Genomic DNA, 19617 nt, shown 5'->3' with positions numbered 1-19617 from the left:
CTTGTGAGCATTGGTTAGGGGTGGCTGAATAGTCAGTTTATGCACGACTGCAAGACTCTGGAGGATCCTACACCTTGAGGTCCGTGGGACTCGAGGCACCAGCAGCTTCAAATACCTGTTTGCTGCTTTGTAATGGCATTTTAGCAGCTGCTCTCTCCATCTGATGAATTTGTCTGTCAGAAACCTTCCTCATCATGCCTTTATCTGCATGAACCCGTCCGTGCTCTGAATCAGCCAAAAAATGTCTTCACAGTATAAGTTTTTGTGAAATATCTAATGTTTTCATACCATTGTACTATTGGACACTTTTCTGCAGCAGAGAGATCCTTTTTCTTTCTCATATTGCTGAAACCTGTGGCCTGCTTAATAATGTGGAGCGTCCTTCTTAAGTAGTTTTCCTTTAATTGGGCTCACCTAGCAAACTAATTACCACAGGTGTCTGAGATTTATCTCAGTGATCCAAAGAACCCTGAGACACAATATCATCCATGAGTTTAATTGAAAAACAAAAAATTGAATGTTTATGACACTAAAATCCTATTCCAATAATAATTTGGAACGCAGTGTAAATACTGTTGCCAAGTACCGTATACAAACTAGCTTCAAAAATACTAAAATATCCTTTCAATTATCAGTCTTATTAATAAGGCTGCTGCCACTTTATTGACATAATCAAACTTGTTGTCTCATTGCACCTGCTTATGATCACTGACTACCTTGATAAATGCTAATTATCTGAATGTAGTTCAATTCTATCAGCCTGTTTAGTGGTGCTTAAAGGTGAGAGAACAAAGTGTTGCCACCACTTCAGCTAATGTTGCCCACACACAGTTGATTATGGGTGAAGGCTACTTTGTGAGAGCTGCTTACGGACATGAGAAGGTCAGAACAAGCATAGAGGATCATTATTTGGAAGCTCTTCAGCAGGAAGGAACCCCTGATTCTGCCAACAGGAAAATGCCCGTCAAAATAGATGTTCTCATGCTGAGTTTGATATCAAAGCCAGTGTTGTTTCCTTCTCTTTCTGCGTCTATGTCGTGCAGCAGTCCTCGAATAATCTTTCTTTGCACAGCACTTCAAAGACTGAGGTCCAATGTCTGTGTGGCTTTAGGCTTCGTCACAGCAGCTAAGCTTTGTGAGGCTTAATGATTTATTCCACTAACCCTCCTCTGCTCCCACAAATGAATCACTGAGAGTGGGACTAAATCTTTCCAAGTACTAAACAAAATGCAGAGTCCACATCAATGCAATGCAACACTGATTAGGGTTAAGACATGTAACAAATGCTGCTCAGCTTCTTTCTGTCTCTAGTAGCCATGCACCTTTCCCAAACACACCGGTTCTAACAACTGGCTCTTTTATGTGAATGAGTGTAGCACCCTGTTTTTCCAGCTTTGTTGTCATTTAACAGATAGAATAAAGAGATGACCTCCACACGGCTCATTTACAGGCACGCCACAGACTCATGCTTGATAGTATCACATGATTTATACCAAGGGTGTCTTACAGCTCAGCCAGTGAGGGGGTTTCATCCAGCCCAAAGGGTGGATCTTTTCTGACAATTGAGATTTTCATGAATTAAAACAAAACAAGCAAAACACAAAATTACACCACATTCATAAAGTATTCGGACTCCTTTCACTTATTTTAATTTTGTTATGTTGCAGCCTGATGATACATCGTTACGCTCAGTACCCCAGAGACAAAATTTAATTTGGGATTTTTTGCAAATTAGTCAAAAATAAAAAACTGAAATATCACATTGATTTAAGTATTCAGACCCTTTATTGAGTGTTTAGTTGAAACACAATATGATGCAACAACCTTTGCACACCTGGATGGGGGGATTTTCTGCCAGTCCTCTTTGCAAATCCTCTCAAGCTCACCCAGGTTGGATGTGGAACGTCAGAGCCCTCAGACATTCACAGATTGTCCCTAAGCCACTCTTGTGTCGGGATCCTGTTGGAAGGTGAACCTTCAGCCCAGTCTGAGGTCCTGAGTTCTGCAGAACAGGTTTTCATTATGGATCAGTCTCCCAGTCCTTGCTGCTGAAAAATACCCCCACAGCATGATGCTGCCACCACCATGCTTCATAGTTCAGATGATGGGCGAAGTCTGGTTTCCTCCAGATGTAACGTTCAAACAGTTCAATCTTGGTTTCAACAGACCAGAGAATCTTGTTTCTCCCAGTCCTTCAGGTGCTTTTTTGCAAGTAGGCTTTCATGTGTTTTACACAGAGGAGAGGCTTACTCTGCCATAAGCTCAGATCAGTGGAGTGCTGCAATGATGGTTGTCCTTCTGCAACTTTGTCCCATCGCCACACAGGATCTCTAGAGCTCAGTTAGAGTAATCACTGCTCAGTTTGGCTGGATGAACAGTTATTTAAAGAGTCCTGGATGTGCCAAACGTCTTCCATTTGAGAATCATTGAGGCCACTGAAGGCAGGCTGGCCATCAGGAGGTTTGGGAATTTCATAATAAAATAATTTCCATATGTGGAGCATGCATCCCTGATAGAGCCTCTCCATCTAAAAGTCCCAGGCTGAATTTCTGTCCCAGTCCATACCTGGAGGCCACTGTACTCTAGGGCAGTGGTTCTCAACTGGTCTGGCCTCAGGACCCACAAGTCCGTCTGACAACAGATCGCAGTCCAAGTATCCAAAAAATTTTCAATGCCACGTTTAGTTAATTAGATATGTTGTGGTTTGGAAGATGATTGAACCAAAACACCTGATATTAAAAAAGAAAAAGGACAAAACTGACAAATTTTACACCCTCTTTCCCCACCATTATGTGTCCATTTTTGCCAATTTTTTTGCCGAAACTTGTGAAATTCTGTCATTATCATGGGAAAAGCAGCCATTTATTGTAAGAAGAGGAGACACATTAGTTGAAATATTGATCAAACATTTAAAGTTCCCCAATTTCACAGTGAAACAGGGTAAAAATAAAAGGTATCGATGCATGTCCAATGAGGACTTCAGGACTTTGCCACCATTTTTTCAGACACCTAGTTGTGACCCACTTAAAACTGCTTGGATCCTGACCCACCAGTTGAGAACCACTGCTCTAGGGAACCTTCAGTGCAGGAGATTTTATTTGTATTCTCCCCCAGATCTGGGCCTTGCAACAATTCTGTCTCTGAGCTTTGAGGGCAGTTCCTTTGACCTCATGGCTTGGTTTTTGCTCTGATACGTTTTGTTGGCTGTGAGGCCTTCCATAGAGAGGTGCGTGCCTTTCCAAATCAATAATTCACCACAGGTGTAGAAAAGTCTGAGTAACAATCAATAGAAAAGGGAGGCACCTGAGCTAAATTTCAAGTGTTGCAGAAAGAGGTCTGAACATTTGTGTCAATGTGATATTTTTACTTTTTCTGCTTTCCAAAAAGTTTGCAAAATTCTTGCCATGATGTGGTAGAGAGTGTAAATGATGAGTATTTTTTTTTTGTTTGTTTGTTTTAAATGATCGAGCATCAGGCTGCAATATACAAAATTGAAGGAAGTGATGGAGGTCTAAATAGTTTCAGAATTCATTATACATTTGAAAATGTTCTCAAGTAAAGATTGGAACTTTTTGGGCAACTTTGAAGGTACATGATGATAGTCTGAAGAGGCCTAAAAACTTTTGGTTTTGGGAGAAACTTTTATCGTCAGGTTAACACTCTTCAGCTTTGGGCCTTTATCAGAATCATCCAAGAAGGACGCAACCACACTGGAATTGCAATGAAGTTGTTCTTTTTATAAGTTTTGCTCAAGTTTTAAACCCCTTCAAAAGGTATTTAGGGCTCTGGTTTCCATCAAATTTGAACTGCCTGGGGCTGATAAGAGCTAAAGCTCACTCCGGAACATTTTAATGTGCAGGAGCACGGATCTTCTCAGGTGTCTCAAGTGGCACGTGTCTTGAGATTATTTGGTTTATCAGTTGTGCTTAATGAATTAGTTTAAAACAGACAAAAGTGACCAAAGTGCAGCCACTTTGTTGACAGACTTAAAAAAAATCTCTATAGTCATGTCTTAACTGAATATAAATGTATTTTTTTAACATTGTTGATAGATTTATTATAATCTAAGCACAGGGTGAAAAATGTTTTCCAGCTTCTCCTCAACATTTGACAAATGTGCAGAGAAATATTGTGTGTTCCGCTAAATATTTATATGTCTCTGAACATGAGTGCTGTCAAATAGCTGCAATGCATTTTTGGTCTATTTAAGGAGGGCAGCGAAGATTTTGCTGTGATAGATATCTGTGTGATCTATGGACTGTCATCCAGCCTGACATTTACTGCTGATGTATGTACACAGATTTGACAATTCATCAAACTTTAGAAGCTGCACTGATGTCACACCATCACATCACGTCATCCGTCACCGTCACCCACTCTGGTCTGTCAGCTGTCTGAGACCGCTGTGGATCATCTCATGTTTTCAATATGACTGACAGGGAGTCTTTCGCCTTTTTCAGTCAGGGTCACAAGGGTAAGATGTGACCAGAGTGGGCATTTGGAGAGAAATGAGACCAGCAGAGGTTTGCTGTACCAAGTTACATGTGCAATGTGAGGATTCATCAGGTGTATGGAAGCCCCGAAGAGCAAGTTTGAAAAATACCTCTATAGTTTTTTCCTCTTGAGTTAAGACAAAATGAATAGAGGAAAGGAATGGCTGGGTTGGCTGATTCAACCTGTTTATTTCATCGTCTATTTTCAAATTTGTCTCTTATATTGAAGACATTTGTAGTTTTTCAAAAGTAGACAAGTGGTAGCAAATTTGTAACAAAACTTCACCCTACTCCTTTATAAACATGTATCATTTATATTGAGTAAGACAGCTGGCTGGAGTTATTTCAATTTAAATTCATGTTTTAATTAATGATATCAATACATAAATTACTGTAAAATCAAGCACACAAGACACACTATTAATACCTTTTTTTGATCCAAAAAAGTTGTCTTTATCCTGCAAACCAGTGTGATGATACACCAGTATAAAATGCTGAAAAATTTAACATAATTGCAGTCAGTGCAGCTTCCACTCTCACACATGTGCCCTGCTGTGGATGACAAATCATTAACTGTGTATTGTAGGTGGCCTTAAGCTCAAGCACACTTATGCAACAGGAATATTACCAGAAACACACCAGCAGGTAGTCTCCAGAATATACAAGTGCAGTTTGAAAAAGTATGATGTGATGATATAACAGCTAGCATTAGCTGCAGATAGCATTAGCAGAAACGATCAAAAATGGATAAAAAGACGTTTAGTATCAGAGTTACTGGTGTGGATTTCTAAATGCCCCGGAAAGTCACCCATGTTCCTGGCTTGCTAGAATAGCCTTTCTTTGGGTTGTGAGGGCATGGATTGTGTCATTGGAGCAGCAAAACAGAGGGCTTCCAGAGGAAAACAGTGATTTAACTTAAGTCCCTTCTTGTGTACCACAACCAGGGGTGTAGCTAAGGATTTAGGGCCCCAAAAAGGATATTACACCGGGCCCCCCTTAACCGGCTTGCCAAGCAACAAATGTTGCCTCATTTTTACAGATATCACTGCATTTTTATGTATTTTTGAACCATAATTTCCTCATTCATGAGCATTATTTTTACTAACTTTACCTGCGTTATTTTGCAGTGCTGGACCACACCATTTGGACATTTTTAAGGGAGAAGCAGGTGCCCTCGGTATTGTATTTTACTCTATTTCAGTGATGCTCAACATGTGTCTCTAAAGCCACATGTGGCTCTTTTGTGATAATTTGTGGCTCTTTTATGTCTTAATCTGAAATATGATTCACCCAGAAAACCTTAAAAAAGGGAAACTTTGACCTCAGAATGTAATCACATTAATGTTAATTAATAACGTATAATTATGTAACATTACGATGCATGAAGAAAATACTCAGAACTGTTTCTTGAGTAAATCACTGGGCGGAGTGACACAGTGCAGCAGCCATGTCTGGAGTGTAGTTCCGGCTTTGCATTTAGCTTTAAAACATCTCCGTCTCCTAAGGTTCCATGACTATTTCATAGTGTGGTGAATGTACAGGTCACAACTTGTCTACGAAAGCGTTTTGGAGTTGTTGGATTGTGTATTTGATGAGTTTGATGAGGGAAAGCCAGAATACCGTCTGCTTACATTAAATTGGCAAAGCAGGTCTGAACTCGGCAGCGACCAATCTAAAAACAGCTTGCGCCGACAACTAAAGGTAACGAACCTATTACTTGGACTATAGGAATTATGGCAACGGACGAATTTGCCAAAATGTTGAAGTATCCCTTTAAGTAAAGTAAAGAATTGGGAGGAAAAAAAACCTTCGTCTTAAGCCTGTAATAGTTCTAACAGTGTCAAAACAGACACCTTGGTTTTATATTCTCTTCCCTCTTACAGCTACAGGTGTGTTAACTGCTGTGCTTTTAACATATTCTCATAACCCAAGAAACACCCAAGATCAAGCCAAAATCTGAAGACACACCATATTCATATCCATGTAAAATATCTACTTTAACATGTACGATCTCATTAGTTGATGAGCAGATGCACTACAACTTTCCAAGGCCCCCCTAGACTTGCCTCAAGAATCACCATCATGCCATGGTCCAAATATATGGAATAAACACCTCTGTGTGTTTGGGGTACTTGCACTTTTGCTCATACACACATGCAATCCCAGGAAGCAATTTTTGTGTTCCCTACAGAGAAGACAGCATTCCTGGTATTCCCTGCTCCCTTAGGAGACTAGAAATGTTACAGAGAATGGTTCTTCATGCGCCGATTATTCCTGGACTCCGTGGGAGTGAGAGGCCACATGCATAAGTCTCCAGGCTCTGGCAAGGCTAGTGGGTATGCTGAGACTAGTAAAGGTCATGACGGCTAACTTGTTTTTCCTGCAGGGTAACCTAGGACTTTAAACCAATGTTTGCTCTTATCAGGTAAATATATGTTTATGTGACCCAAAGGAGCTGACTTTTAAGAGTACAAGTGGAGCACAGCCACTAGACTTCACTTTCTCATGCTATAAAGATTTATTCAAGGCTGGAAGCTAATGTTTTCTTCTCTGCCTCAGAAAACAGAAGTGTATCTTTTAGTTACAAAACTCCGACGCTGATTTCAGTAATTGCAGTGATGAGTGCATGCTCTTCTTCTAATGGAGCATTAAGTGTTTTTAATCAGCTTTCAGGCTTACAGCGTTTACTGCTTCAAGGGAAGATTTTAGCTGAGGAGGAATTCAATCAAGTTTACTTTTGCTCACAAGATCAGACACTCGAATATCCCCACCTGTTTAACTGCCCATAGTAGCCGGCTGTAGCAGTAGATCATCACCAGCACAGGTATCCCCAGGCAGAAAATGAAGAGGCAGATGATGTAGGCGTGCGACTGAGCTGTCCGAACTGTCCAGGACACGGAGCAGCTGGTTCCTGCGCCCTCGATGCCATAGCTGCTCCAACCCAGCAGAGGAGGCACAGTCCAGAACAAAGAGTAGAGCCAGGAGCCCCCAACAGCCAGCAGGGGCTTACGGTAGTTGGGCCCACGTTTGTTGTAAACAGTTAGAGTACTGTAGCGGTCATAGGAGAGGATGACCAGAGAGATCAGCGAAACAATACCTGAGAGGGACACAGAGGAAGCTATTAGTCATCAGCATAAAACTTCAAAAATGCAGGTGGATTGTTGAAAGACATACAGTTGTTGGCGAGTATGATCAAAAATAGAGCTAAAAGTAAAAAATTGACATATTCTTTGGTAGATCTTGCAGATCAGCTTACAAAGTTTAACTCAATGATTGTATTTTAAATAAAGGCCAATAAAAAACACTAGAGGCACAGATTTCCTATGCTTTTGCCCATGCGTCCCATCAACAAATCGCACCACAATCTAAAGAAATTAAAGGACAGATGAGAAACCAAATCATCAACATCTTGCAGTCTGGAAAGGGTTACAAGATATTCCTAAGGCGTTGGGACTCCAGCAAACCACAGTGAGAGCCATTATCCACAAATGGAGAAAACTTGGAACACCTGTGAACCTTCCCAGGAGTAGCCGGCCCACCAAAATTACTCCTAGAGTGCATCGCTAACTCATCCAAGAGGTATAGGCCTCACTTGACTCAGTTAAGGCCAGTGTTTATGATTCAAAGACACTGGGCAAAAACGGCATCCATGGGGGAGTCAGTCAGCTCTCCACATTTTACCATTTTGAACAGGAATGAGGAATTTCAAACTGAATTCACCTTTTTATACCCAAATTTGAGCCGGGTCACTCGGCTTCTCTGAGAAGTCAGAAATTAATCAAGCATAACGTTCAACCACTAAAACTCGTTTTTCTGTTCAGGAATGCAAGTAAATAGTTATAATTTGACATATTAATCAAGAAATATTAATGTACTTTACTATTTTTTCAGTTTTTTTTTTTTTGTAAATCAGTAATTTTAAAAATTCATGGATAACAATAATTATCTTTTAGCATTAAAAATATCATTTCTGTTAAAGAGCTTCAACATATTGGTGTTAACCATTGCAGAAACATAAAAAGTGATTTTAGTAATTACCAATGCTGTGAATTTAGGGCAGCTGTGGCATAAACCTTACTTAGGGTGGTGCTCTAATAAATTTGTTAAGCACTGTATATGTATATATATAAATGGACACACACAAGGGTATATTAGCTACTTTAGACAGCTTCTTGCAAGTGATCCAAACAGGTTAGGCATGAAGATGTTGTCCTTGTTTCATATGGCAATTTTCTTTCAGATTTTTAATGTTTTTAAGACCTACTGATCCTAAATTTACAAGACTGGGTTATTCATTATAAATACACATTCAGCATGACTGTGTATGGCTTTAAAACGGCAACCTGTTCACAAAATCTGATCTGATCCTTATTTCTCCAGGCCTGGGATCATTTGACAGAGTCCAGAGAGGAGATGAGTGAGAGAAAAGAGGTGAGAGATGGGAGACAGAGAAAGAGAGAGAGAGAGGAGGAGGATCCTGCAGAGATTTATTCCAGACTACTGCACTATTACTGCTCAAACTGCTACAAACCCTCACCTGCTGAGTGAAAAGTTGACTTTTAAGCACATGTCTGAATCCCAACAGTAGCTCTTCTGCATGCCCGTTCTCTCTGAATCCCCTGACATCTGTGCACGCATCATGAACGGGGCCATCTCCATGTGTAATTGTGATGCTTTTAGCGCTGCGCCAAGACCAAACATGCCGATGTTTGTGTTTGTGAAGCTAGAGATAGCAGATGCACTGCTGTGTGGTCTGCCGTGCGTCTTTTTCTATGTTCCTCTCTGCTCTAAAGAGACGTTCCACATTTACTCGTTTATTGCATCAAATTATGATCTTTCGATTTTATGTTATAGTTAGATCATGAAAAATGAGTGAAAATTTGTATTTCAAACACCTGAGTTAGTAAATATTGAAAATTAATATTTATTATTAATATTTATATAGCATCTCGTGGGCTGTATGGCACCTGCTGGCGGGCTGGAAGTGGCTCGTGGGCCATAAGTTTGACACCCCTGCTTTAGACCATAACATGAGAAATGCCTAAGTTAGCTAAACTTTTCTTGAGTTACTCTCTGTTAATGTAAGCCAGTTTTAAGGTTTTTAGAAACTATTTTGTAACATCCTTAAAAAGTTACAGATCAGAGCAAGAAAATTTCAATCAAAATGTTGTAAGTATCTAAGCTGAAGTGAATCCTTAAGTCACCCATCAGATTATCACACTTGGGAGCTAAAAAAAAAACAAAAAACACTCCACTCCCCACTCCTCACCACTCTCCATTTGAATATCACAGCTTGAGGCCGTCTGAGATCTTTACTGCCACTCCACTTGAGGAACTTTCACTTTGCGTTGACTTTTGGACCCCCTGTGGACAAAACGGTACTTTGTGTCTCTGTTTGCAGAGCTTGTCTGTAAATATGCAGAGTTTTTCTGAAGGGAAATCTCATTTAAAGAGTCAGTTTGACTGACTCTGAAGCACTGGTGTAGAAAACATGAGCAAAATCAGTTTTGACAGGGTGCTGTTGTTTGGTTACCGTGTTTGCAGGCTTAGAAACAACTCAGTTGTATGAGTCTTTTTGTTATGGTCTCTTTTGCTTTTGTATATCGACGATTCTTTGTCGTACAGTTAAAAATTTAAATTCTAATCAGTGAGACAAAAAGTGCTACTCCATGAGCACAGACGTAAAACTAACCACTACATTTCATAAATGGTCAATTTTTTAGTCACACATCTTTAATATCAGCCCATAATGATTGTTTGCCAATCAATCTGTTTTACCTTAATGAAAATACACCATATGGACAAAAGTATTTGGCCACACCTGTTAATTTTTGAATTTAGATGTTTCAATTGGACCCGTTGCCACAGTTGTATAAAATCAAGCACCTAGCCATGCAGGCTCCATTTGCAAACATTTATGATACAAAATGGGTTGCTGTGAAAAGCTCAGTGACTTCAAGCGTGTGATAGATGCCACCTTTGAAATAAGACAGTCTGTTAAATTTCCTCCCTGCTGGATTTTCCACAGTTGACTCTAAGGGATATTATTATAAAGTGGAAGCATTTAGGAACAACAGTAGCTCAGCCATGAAAATCCCTGAGCGGGGTCAAGTACTACTTTGCTACATGGTCCACATCCATAAACATCCATAACACTCTGTTGAGTTCATAGCTGAAGAGATCCAGACTTCCTCTGACATTAATTGACCAAGTCCACTGCCAAGTGTCGGATGGAGTGGTGTAAAGCACATCGGCATTGGACTCTGAAGTAGTGGAAATGTGTTCTGTGGAGTGACAATTTATGCTTTTCTGTTTGGCAGTCAGATGGGTGAGTCTGGGTTTTGCAGATGGTGGGAGAAAAATACCAGCCTGACTGCACTGTACCAACTGTAAAGTACAGTAGAGAAGTGGTTCCCAAAGTTGGGGTTGGGACCCCCTGAGACACTGTTGGACAGGATGCTTTCCATAAAAACAAAGAGAATTCTAACATGATTTAAAGTGGTAAATTGTGTCCATTACTGTATAAAATCTTGCTAAAATGAGTTCAATTTAAAGTAAAACTTTAATTATTATGTAAGATTTATGCTTAAATAAATTATAATGTACTAAAACAATCCTAGAATGTAAATTTGAACATGATGCTTTGTGCAACATTGTACGGGTCTATGATAATGTTATTTTGGGGGTCACAGGCTGAAAAGTTTGGGAACTCCTGTAGTAGAGGACTGATAATGGAATGGGGCTGTTTGTCAGGGTTCGGGCTAAGCCCCTTATCTCAAGTGAAAGGCAACCTTAGCGCTTCAGCATACAAGACATTTCAGATAATGCAATGCTTCGATATTTGTGGAAATAGCTCAGGGAATGCCCTTTTCTACTCAAACATGACTGTGCGCTGGCTGGTGCACAAAGCAAGGACTATAAAGACATGGTTTGGTGAGTGTGGTGTGGAAGAACTTAAATGGCCCACACAAAGCCCTGACCTTGGCCCCATCAAGCACCTTTGGGATGAACTGGAATTGAGATTTTCTAATCCAGTCCTTCTCATCCAACATCAGTGCCTGACCTCATAAATGCTCTACAAAATGAATGGGCATAAATTCCCCCAAAAAACTCTCTAAATTTTTGTGGGACTCCATATTAAAGGTCACATATTTTACCCCTTAAGACAAGTTTATATTGGTCTCAGAGGTCCCCAAAACATGCCTGTGACATTTGTTGCTGAAAGAAACACCCCAGTACTGGATTTTTGTATGTCTAAAACCCCCTCTGTTTCAGCTCTGCTCGCAACAAGCTGTTTCTGCGGCTTTAAATGTTAATGAGCTGTCTGACTCCGCCTCTCTCAGGAAATGGATGTGGCTTAATGGATGTGGCCCTCCTGATAGGATCAGGAGAGGAGGGAAGAAACTTTCTTCCAAGTGGGGAGGGGCAACCCAACCTGGTGGCGGTGCTAACTCCCCACATGACATCATAAGGGGAAAATCTGAGAACAGTTTGTTTCAGCACACATTTTCTGAAAGGTGGAGAAAGGGGGAGTTTCTGGCTCATAGGGAGATTGTGGACAGGCCAGGGGCACGTGTTTTTGCCAGAAAATCCTGCAAAAGTGTATTTTGCATAACGTGACCTTTAAAATATTTGAATGCAATGTCATTATAGTCCTTGACGGTGTGATGGTCAGGCGGCTAAATACTTTAATCTATATATACATATACTGAATGTACATTAATGATATATCCACAGGGCCTGTTATTCAAGATCGCTCAGTGAAATATTATTTCATGCAATTGCAATTATCTTCAGCATGAATCCCTGCCACCCACTTCCCACCCTGCCACATCCTGTCAGCTCTTCAGTGTCAGGTCTGGATCATCAGCATCCAGGTCCTGCTCGGTGTCCAAGTCAGCTCATCAGGTCAGATCATCAGTGTCTGAAATACAACACATCCTGCAACCCTCTCACCACCAACACAGCCTCCACATGGGAGTTTCCTATCCTGTGGTCAGCCTTACTCTCCCTTTGACTGCACTAAGGAATCACAATGGACAATCAAAGACAGCACATCCTTGTTCACTGAAGATGAAGTCTCTCCTGATTGAAATACTCCTCCCAGAATATCATGTACCTTATGAACTAGTGTACCTTGTGTTCTAAATTTGGCTTAGTACAGCGCTTACACATGTGTATGTATCAATCTTTCTCAGCTCTCTAGGCTTTCAAAAGTGCTTCGGCTCAATTTGTCGTGGGTTACAGCATATAGAAAGCCTCTGGTTCTTGTTGACAGATTCATTTTCATAGACTTGCCTGCGTATTCTGAAAAACATCAGTCATGTGTCATCTTGTACTTACAGTACGTCTGAGCTCCCTTTGAAGCCTTCAAAGCAAGTGTGGTGAGAAAGCAAACAAAAAAAGATTAGGTTTCTGTGACGGTGCCATCCAACCCCTGCGTTTTTTTTGCACTTCTGTATATCAACCAGAATGACAACAGAGTTCCCTACACTCAGTGACAGTAACAATACCACTCTAGTCCATGACCATGTGCATGAACATGAACATAAGAAGATTTGCAGAGCTGCAATTCTGACTTTAAATGAGGAAAAGCCGCACTGAGAAACTCCTCCTGACTCTCAGCATCAATTCCCATTTTGAAGAAGCTCCCATGAGGCTAAGCGCAGGAAGAGACGTGTGATGCTGGATCCTGATACTGTATGCATGGCTGGTATCTGCCCCAACGCTCTTGTTCAGTCCCTTCTCTGCATACTTAAATAAAAATCCTCCTTACTGGTGTGTTTTGCCTCAGGCTGTTTGTTCACAGGCAAAGGGATTATAAGTCAGTGAGACCTCAACCTTTATTTATACTTTCTCCAGCACAAAAATGTCAAAGTGTTTCCACAGTGGTGGTCCAAGGCTGCCTGAGGCACGTACAAAGTTGTCAAGCATGTGGGGTAGCCTATTTGGCCACCAGGAGAACCCTTCATCATGTTTTGGTGCAGCAGAGAGCACCACGGCCTGTTTTTTTCCTCCCTGGGAGAGCACTTCAGCATGAATTCTCCACTTTACAGGGCATTTTATGGTGTTTCATCTGTCAGAAGGGCACTCAAGAGGGCACTTCGCCCCTCTACCCTCTGAGTTCAGTTTGTTGCCACATATGCCCCTGACATTACTGATGCAGCTTCATCTTTTGTCTGTTACATCATTCAAACCAGTCCTGCTCTTAAACTGCATTAGAGAGGACAAAGTAGTATTAGATTAGACACAGATTAAATTGATTACTAAAAGCAGCAACAGAACATGAAGAACAAATGCTTAGAGAGATATCTCAAATCCAACCCTGTGACCTGTTTTGATGCTGTAATTTCCTCTCTAGAGGTCCAGAACTTCATAATTTTCTCCTTTATTAGAGTAAAGTTCACATTTATATGTTACAAATCATCAAAGCATCCCTGGAAAACTTCTGTCAGAATGACTTCATAGTTGTGTTGGTCTTTTAAATTTTTTCCCTCTTTTGTTGGACTGTTAAGTTATTAAAATTACGATTTTAAGTCACAGTGAATCTCAGAATTTCTGTAATCAATTGGGATTATTTTTTAAATTCCACTGTTTTGCATGTGAAATGTTCTTCCTGGACTTTTGTACTATTTTAAACTTAGTATAACTGACTTCATGCTTGCAGTAAAAAGCATCTTAGCTTTGTTTTCAAAGGGCATATGAAATTGTTAATGATTCATTATAAACAATGAGCTCAGTATTTACAAGGGCAGTCAAACAATTTCTAATTGTGATTAATCACAGATTTTCCCTAGTTAATCTCAGTTAGTCTCCCAGATTTTAATTTGAATGTCATTTGAAACTTGCTTTTATTTCATTTTGGATTTTTGAACTGCATTAAACTACATTGAGCTGACTTCACATTTGCATCATTAAAGCATATATAGCTTTATTTTTAAATAGGATAAACCAATAAATCTTTATAAATAATAAATCAAGCATTTAGGTGCTGTCAAAAAATTAGAAAGTTTAATTGTGTTAAAGATCAGAATTTCTCTCTTTAATCACAGTTAATCTCACCATTTCAAAATTGTACTATTTTTATTTAAACTTTTTTAACCGTCTTAAACTGTATCCAGACCAACTGTAATAGTTTGATTTTCATTAGTTTTTATTTCTATTTCATTTTCACTTTCTGTGTTCAAATTTAGTTTTTTTTTTTTTTATTAGTTTTTACTGTTGGTTTGTTAGTTCAGTTTTTATTTTGCAAAAAAATGTTTGTTTTATTTTAGTTTTTATTCGTTTTAGTTTTTTTAAATACATATCAGGGCTGAGTGAACATCCTACATTTTTAAAAAGACATTCTAACAGGCTACTCTTCACTTATCATTTGATTCATTTAAAGATGATGTTTAACTACAACTCCAGACATAAACCTAACATGGTCTGAAATTTTAACCAATCAATGCTGGACATTCATTCCCCAGACTTGGGTGTTGGTGCCAGTCAGTGTGGTTATGTCAAAGACTAAAACTAAGGATATTTAGTCTGTGTTTTTATTTTAGTTTAGTTTTGCAAATGCATTGAACAGTTTCAGTTAGTTTTGTTTTTTTGGTAAAGCTTAGTTTTTTATTTAGTTTCAGTAACTTAATGAATTTCGAATTTTAGTTTTGCTTATTTAGTTTTAGTTAACAAAAACAACCTTAATCCAGACTTCCTGTTTGGATACAAAACTGCTTTTATTCTGAAAGAAAAAAGGATCTTTAGGACAATCACAGATTAATGTATGAACTTAACCACAGAAAAAGAAGTTTGTTATGGATTAAAAAGGAAATAATCTAACACTATCATATCACATGTACGGATGAGTTTTGGCTTGTCAAGGGCACTATGATTTCCAATTTTCCTGAGGCCCTGTCAACAGACGAATTCAGGAGTATACGCAACAGTTTTTGTCCTATCGTATTATCGGAGGCCGTGAATGCTACTTTTTGAAACCGGGTCCCAAAGTGAACAAATCTGTAAATGCTTACCGTTTCATCTCTGTGTGGACAGCCAACTGCATCTCTCGTAAAACAATTACCACATGCTTATCAAACCAAAACAACAATGGCGGATTACCGGATTTGTGTTCGTGCTGCCGAAGCAACTGAGCTTATTATGGCTTTACAGCAAAATCAGATGCTTCTTTACCAGCACCAAGAACAGCACACACCAGATGTTCTCAAACCCACTGCGGAAAACAACCAGGAGACAGTTTTGGGTAGTTTTCTGTCATCTTTTTCTCTCTTTTGGTGCATTTCCATGGCAGCGTTACAGCGCCACTTACAGGCTTGGCATATTTACTACGGTGCTTTTAGTCGTTGTCAGTGATTCTGTGCTAACGCGGACATTAGCAAACAAACGATCCCATGTTTATGGAAAACTTTTTGAAAACATGGAAATAAAACTTTTTCCTTCTCCATGTGAACAAGGCCCAAGTTATCGACAGAACTGTGGAATTGGCCAATAAAAATGGAACACCATATACTGCGGAAACTGACTAAATTTGACTGAAATGCTGTTTTAGTGAGAAAGAGAAATATACTGTATATTCGGGACAAACACTCACCTGCCCCACCTCCCAAACATTCTGTTAGAAAGAGGGATTTCCTCATATAGTGTGATTATGGATGTACTCAAACTCTTACAATGTTCAATGAATGTTTCATAGTGTTTTAAATGCTACCCTGAGTATCAATTTATTCCAGGGTTGTCCAAACTATGGCTCTCATTCAAGAGAGGATTTGAATCAACATAAAATACAACTTAAAGACCCTGTACAGTGAAATCCAAAATTTTGTCTTAAGACACTAGATATGCTGGACTATGGTTGCTGTAAACATGTGAAAACACTGAGAATTACATGTGACTGAATTTTTCTGGCTGGGTTTGATCTGGGCGAGGCAAGTATGTGGACTAGTGATGTCACCGGCCCATGATGGGTAATGACCCCGGCTCTCTTACACTACAATATAAAATCACAGAGCAGGTCATCTCAGTGCAGTATGTTGTTAGCCGATATCACTGCCTTTACTGAAAGTTAAAAGCCGGTTAAATGCTGGGGGGGTTTGTTCATTGTGAGGTAAATTTGCCAAATCTATCAGTCATAGTGGCCCATGGATCATTGAAAGTGTCATAACAGAGATTTGAGCCAGAAAAGTGACTGTCTCTTCTCTGGCTCCAAGCCAGGCAGCTGCCCTCTTATCAAAAGGTCAAGGTAAGGTCAAAGGGCAGGCTAATAGCATGAGTGCTTTTGAGAGGATTGTATATCTCCTGAATGGGGTGTGGCTTCCTCTCCATCAACAGACATTTTACATTTCATTTTACAGGGTCTTTAACAGCCCTCCTGATAAGCATCAGCCATAAACAGATAATGTGGCATGATCATGATAATGTTGACATCCAACATACCTTCCTTTCAAATTCAATATAAGATGTTTTTTAAATTTCCTGGGCAGGGGAAGTCACTGATGGGACAAACTCTGCTCTGTTTTATGCTAAAATATGAGAGAAATGTTGGCATACTGTGAGTCCTACACTGAAAGAAGTAATGGAAAGTTTTGGTATTGGTTTGAACCGGCTACAACTTGATTTTCGGATATCCATGACTCACGTACGCCACTTCTCAACACCCGAAAATTTGAAATACAATTTCCCCTGTGGTACTAAATTGGCAGTATTTTTTTAAGTAACTGAACCCGTTTTTGCTCAAGTAGAGAACAGAGCAGACAACATCACTTCACACTAGCATGGAGTATAAATATTGCAGTAACCCACTGTTCATTTTGAAATTCAAGGAATTTTGTGTTCAAAGACACACTCTTCAGAGAAAAATCACACAACAATCAATTTGGCAGGCAAACAAGCACAACAAGGAAAATCTGAGATCATTTCCACACCACTGAAAATATTTTCTCTCCAACAAGATGGAGAATCAAAAATGTGAAACAAAAATCAATATCCCATATTGATAAACGTGGTCTTATATCTGGGCAGGTCACCAGACTCTCACAGAATATCCCCCACAGAAAACAATCAGGACAATCACACTTACATTTCACATTCCAATATAAAATTAATTACATAAGATCTGTTGTAGAGGCGGCTTATCAGCTGACTCACCCTTTCTATAGCAGAGGCTTCACCACACACTTTAAACATCACAATATGCAGCAGAAAATCCATAAGCAGTGCAATGAGGTCAATCCAGAAAAAGGCTTATCTCTTTGGTAGTGCCCGCACGCGGCTCGGTGACTCGATGGTCGGTGTATTTGGTAATAGAACATAAAGGCCGTGTGTGCTGACGGTCAGACCTGCGGTGAGTAAAAGGCTGTGATGAACTTTTATCTGATGAATCAGATCTGACATCCCTCCTCACTTCTGCCCTTTGCAAACTGCTCGCTCTCATGAAAACGCAAACATTTTTCAGTGAACAAGATACCCTGCAGTATATTAGCATAGAATATCAAAAGAGGTGACATTTTCATAGTAGAATTTACAAGCAGCAGTGTAATAGTTGGGTTGGAGAAGTACTAATGGCTTGACTTCCATGTTCTGTAAAGTTTACGCCTCCAAAAAAATAACTTGACTGCTACTGAAAGGTTTTAAAACCTCAGCAGATGCTGGAGATGGGAGAGACAACGCACAAGAGGACAAAAAATGTTCTTATGGTTTGGAAAGCATCAGCATGCCGCGCTAACATTTCTTTAACCAGCAACCAAAAGCCCTGCCTCTCAATACTGGAAATGTCACATAGGTACTGATGGTTTAATCACAGGCTGCACATATTCAAGTGTGAGCTGAGGGTGAACTGAAAGGATTTATGGCTGATGCACTTCATTCTTCAGCTGACTCACCTCTCTGTTGGCCATTGTTTTTATGAGTCTAACCACCTGTCCTTTATTCCAGGACACCAAAGACATGTTTTTTCCACTTTTCACTTTTCAAAGGAATTCAGAGCACATCATTTAGGCTGCTGTGACCCAAAAAAGCTGGCATTGGATGAAAACCTTGTATCCCCAAAAACACCACTATTAAGGAGATGAAAAGATGCTGTATTATTCAATTAATTAAACACACTGAATGGTCTTATGCAGCATCTTTTAAAAATTTGCACTCCTTAAAATTGGTTAAAATCCACACTCAGATGTGACTGATAGCACTAATTTGTTTAAAAAAGAAATCATACAAAATGGAGATACCAAGTTTTGGCCAGACATCAGCAAAAAAAAACAAAAAAACAAAACAAAACATATATATATATATATATATATATATATATATATCATCTCACAATTATGACTTAACATTATATTGACTTTTTATTTTATATTTTGACCTTTTAGATTTATAATTTTGACTTTTTTTAATCTTAAATTCTGACCTTTTAAACCCATTGTCTGGAACTTTTCTCACATTTTGACATTTTCAACTCCTTACTTTGACTTTTAATCCCATATTTTGACCTTTTAGACCCACAATTAAAAATTCTAACTCATTTTTTTTTTACTTTTTATTAAAGTCATGATTTTGAAATTTATCTTATATTTGGATACTTTAAAACTACTGATTTCAACTTTCTCTCTCATATATTTGCCTTTTAGAATCATTACTTTGACTTTTGACTGTGTGTGTGGATTTTTCAACTAATAAGTTTGATTTTTTTCATCTCAGATTTTGATCATTAAAACTTCTGATTTTGATTTTCTTTCATCTCAAAATTATTTATAATCAGTACAAAGTTTTTTTCCCCCATCATTTATCACAAGTGAAAATATCTGGTTAAATGTTGACCTTCAGTTCTCAGGTTGGACCTACATTCTGAATCCAGCCCCTGCTGTGATTGAATATGAAACCCCTGGGCTAGACAGAAGAAAATACTTGTGTACCTTTCCCCAGATCTTTGCCTTGCAACAGTCCTGTCTTTGAGCTCTGCAGGCTGATCCTTTGACCTCATGACTTGGATTTTACTCTATGTCAGCTGTGAGGCCTTCTATAGGGAGGTGTGTCCCTTTATAAATCATGTCCAGTCAATTTAATGTATCACAGGTGGACTACAATCAAGGTGAAGAACGTCTCAAAAATGGAGAGAAATGAAAAG

General features: G+C 39.2%; 1 protein-coding gene across 1 annotated transcript in view; it reads right to left on the bottom strand.

The window, feature by feature from the left end:
• Nucleotides 1-19617, bottom strand: part of tmtops2b (teleost multiple tissue opsin 2b) — a 69418-nt gene that overhangs the window by 31735 nt on the left and 18066 nt on the right. The window contains exon 2 of the mRNA XM_041807256.1: nt 7265-7590. Coding sequence (XP_041663190.1) covers nt 7265-7590 — 326 coding nt within the window. The remainder of the gene's footprint in view (nt 1-7264; nt 7591-19617) is intronic.

This window comes from Cheilinus undulatus, linkage group 15 (assembly GCF_018320785.1).
Source record: "Cheilinus undulatus linkage group 15, ASM1832078v1, whole genome shotgun sequence".
NCBI lineage: Eukaryota > Metazoa > Chordata > Actinopteri > Labriformes > Labridae > Cheilinus > Cheilinus undulatus.
Note: the sequence above shows the minus strand (reverse complement) of the source record. Positions and strands in the feature narration are given on the sequence as shown.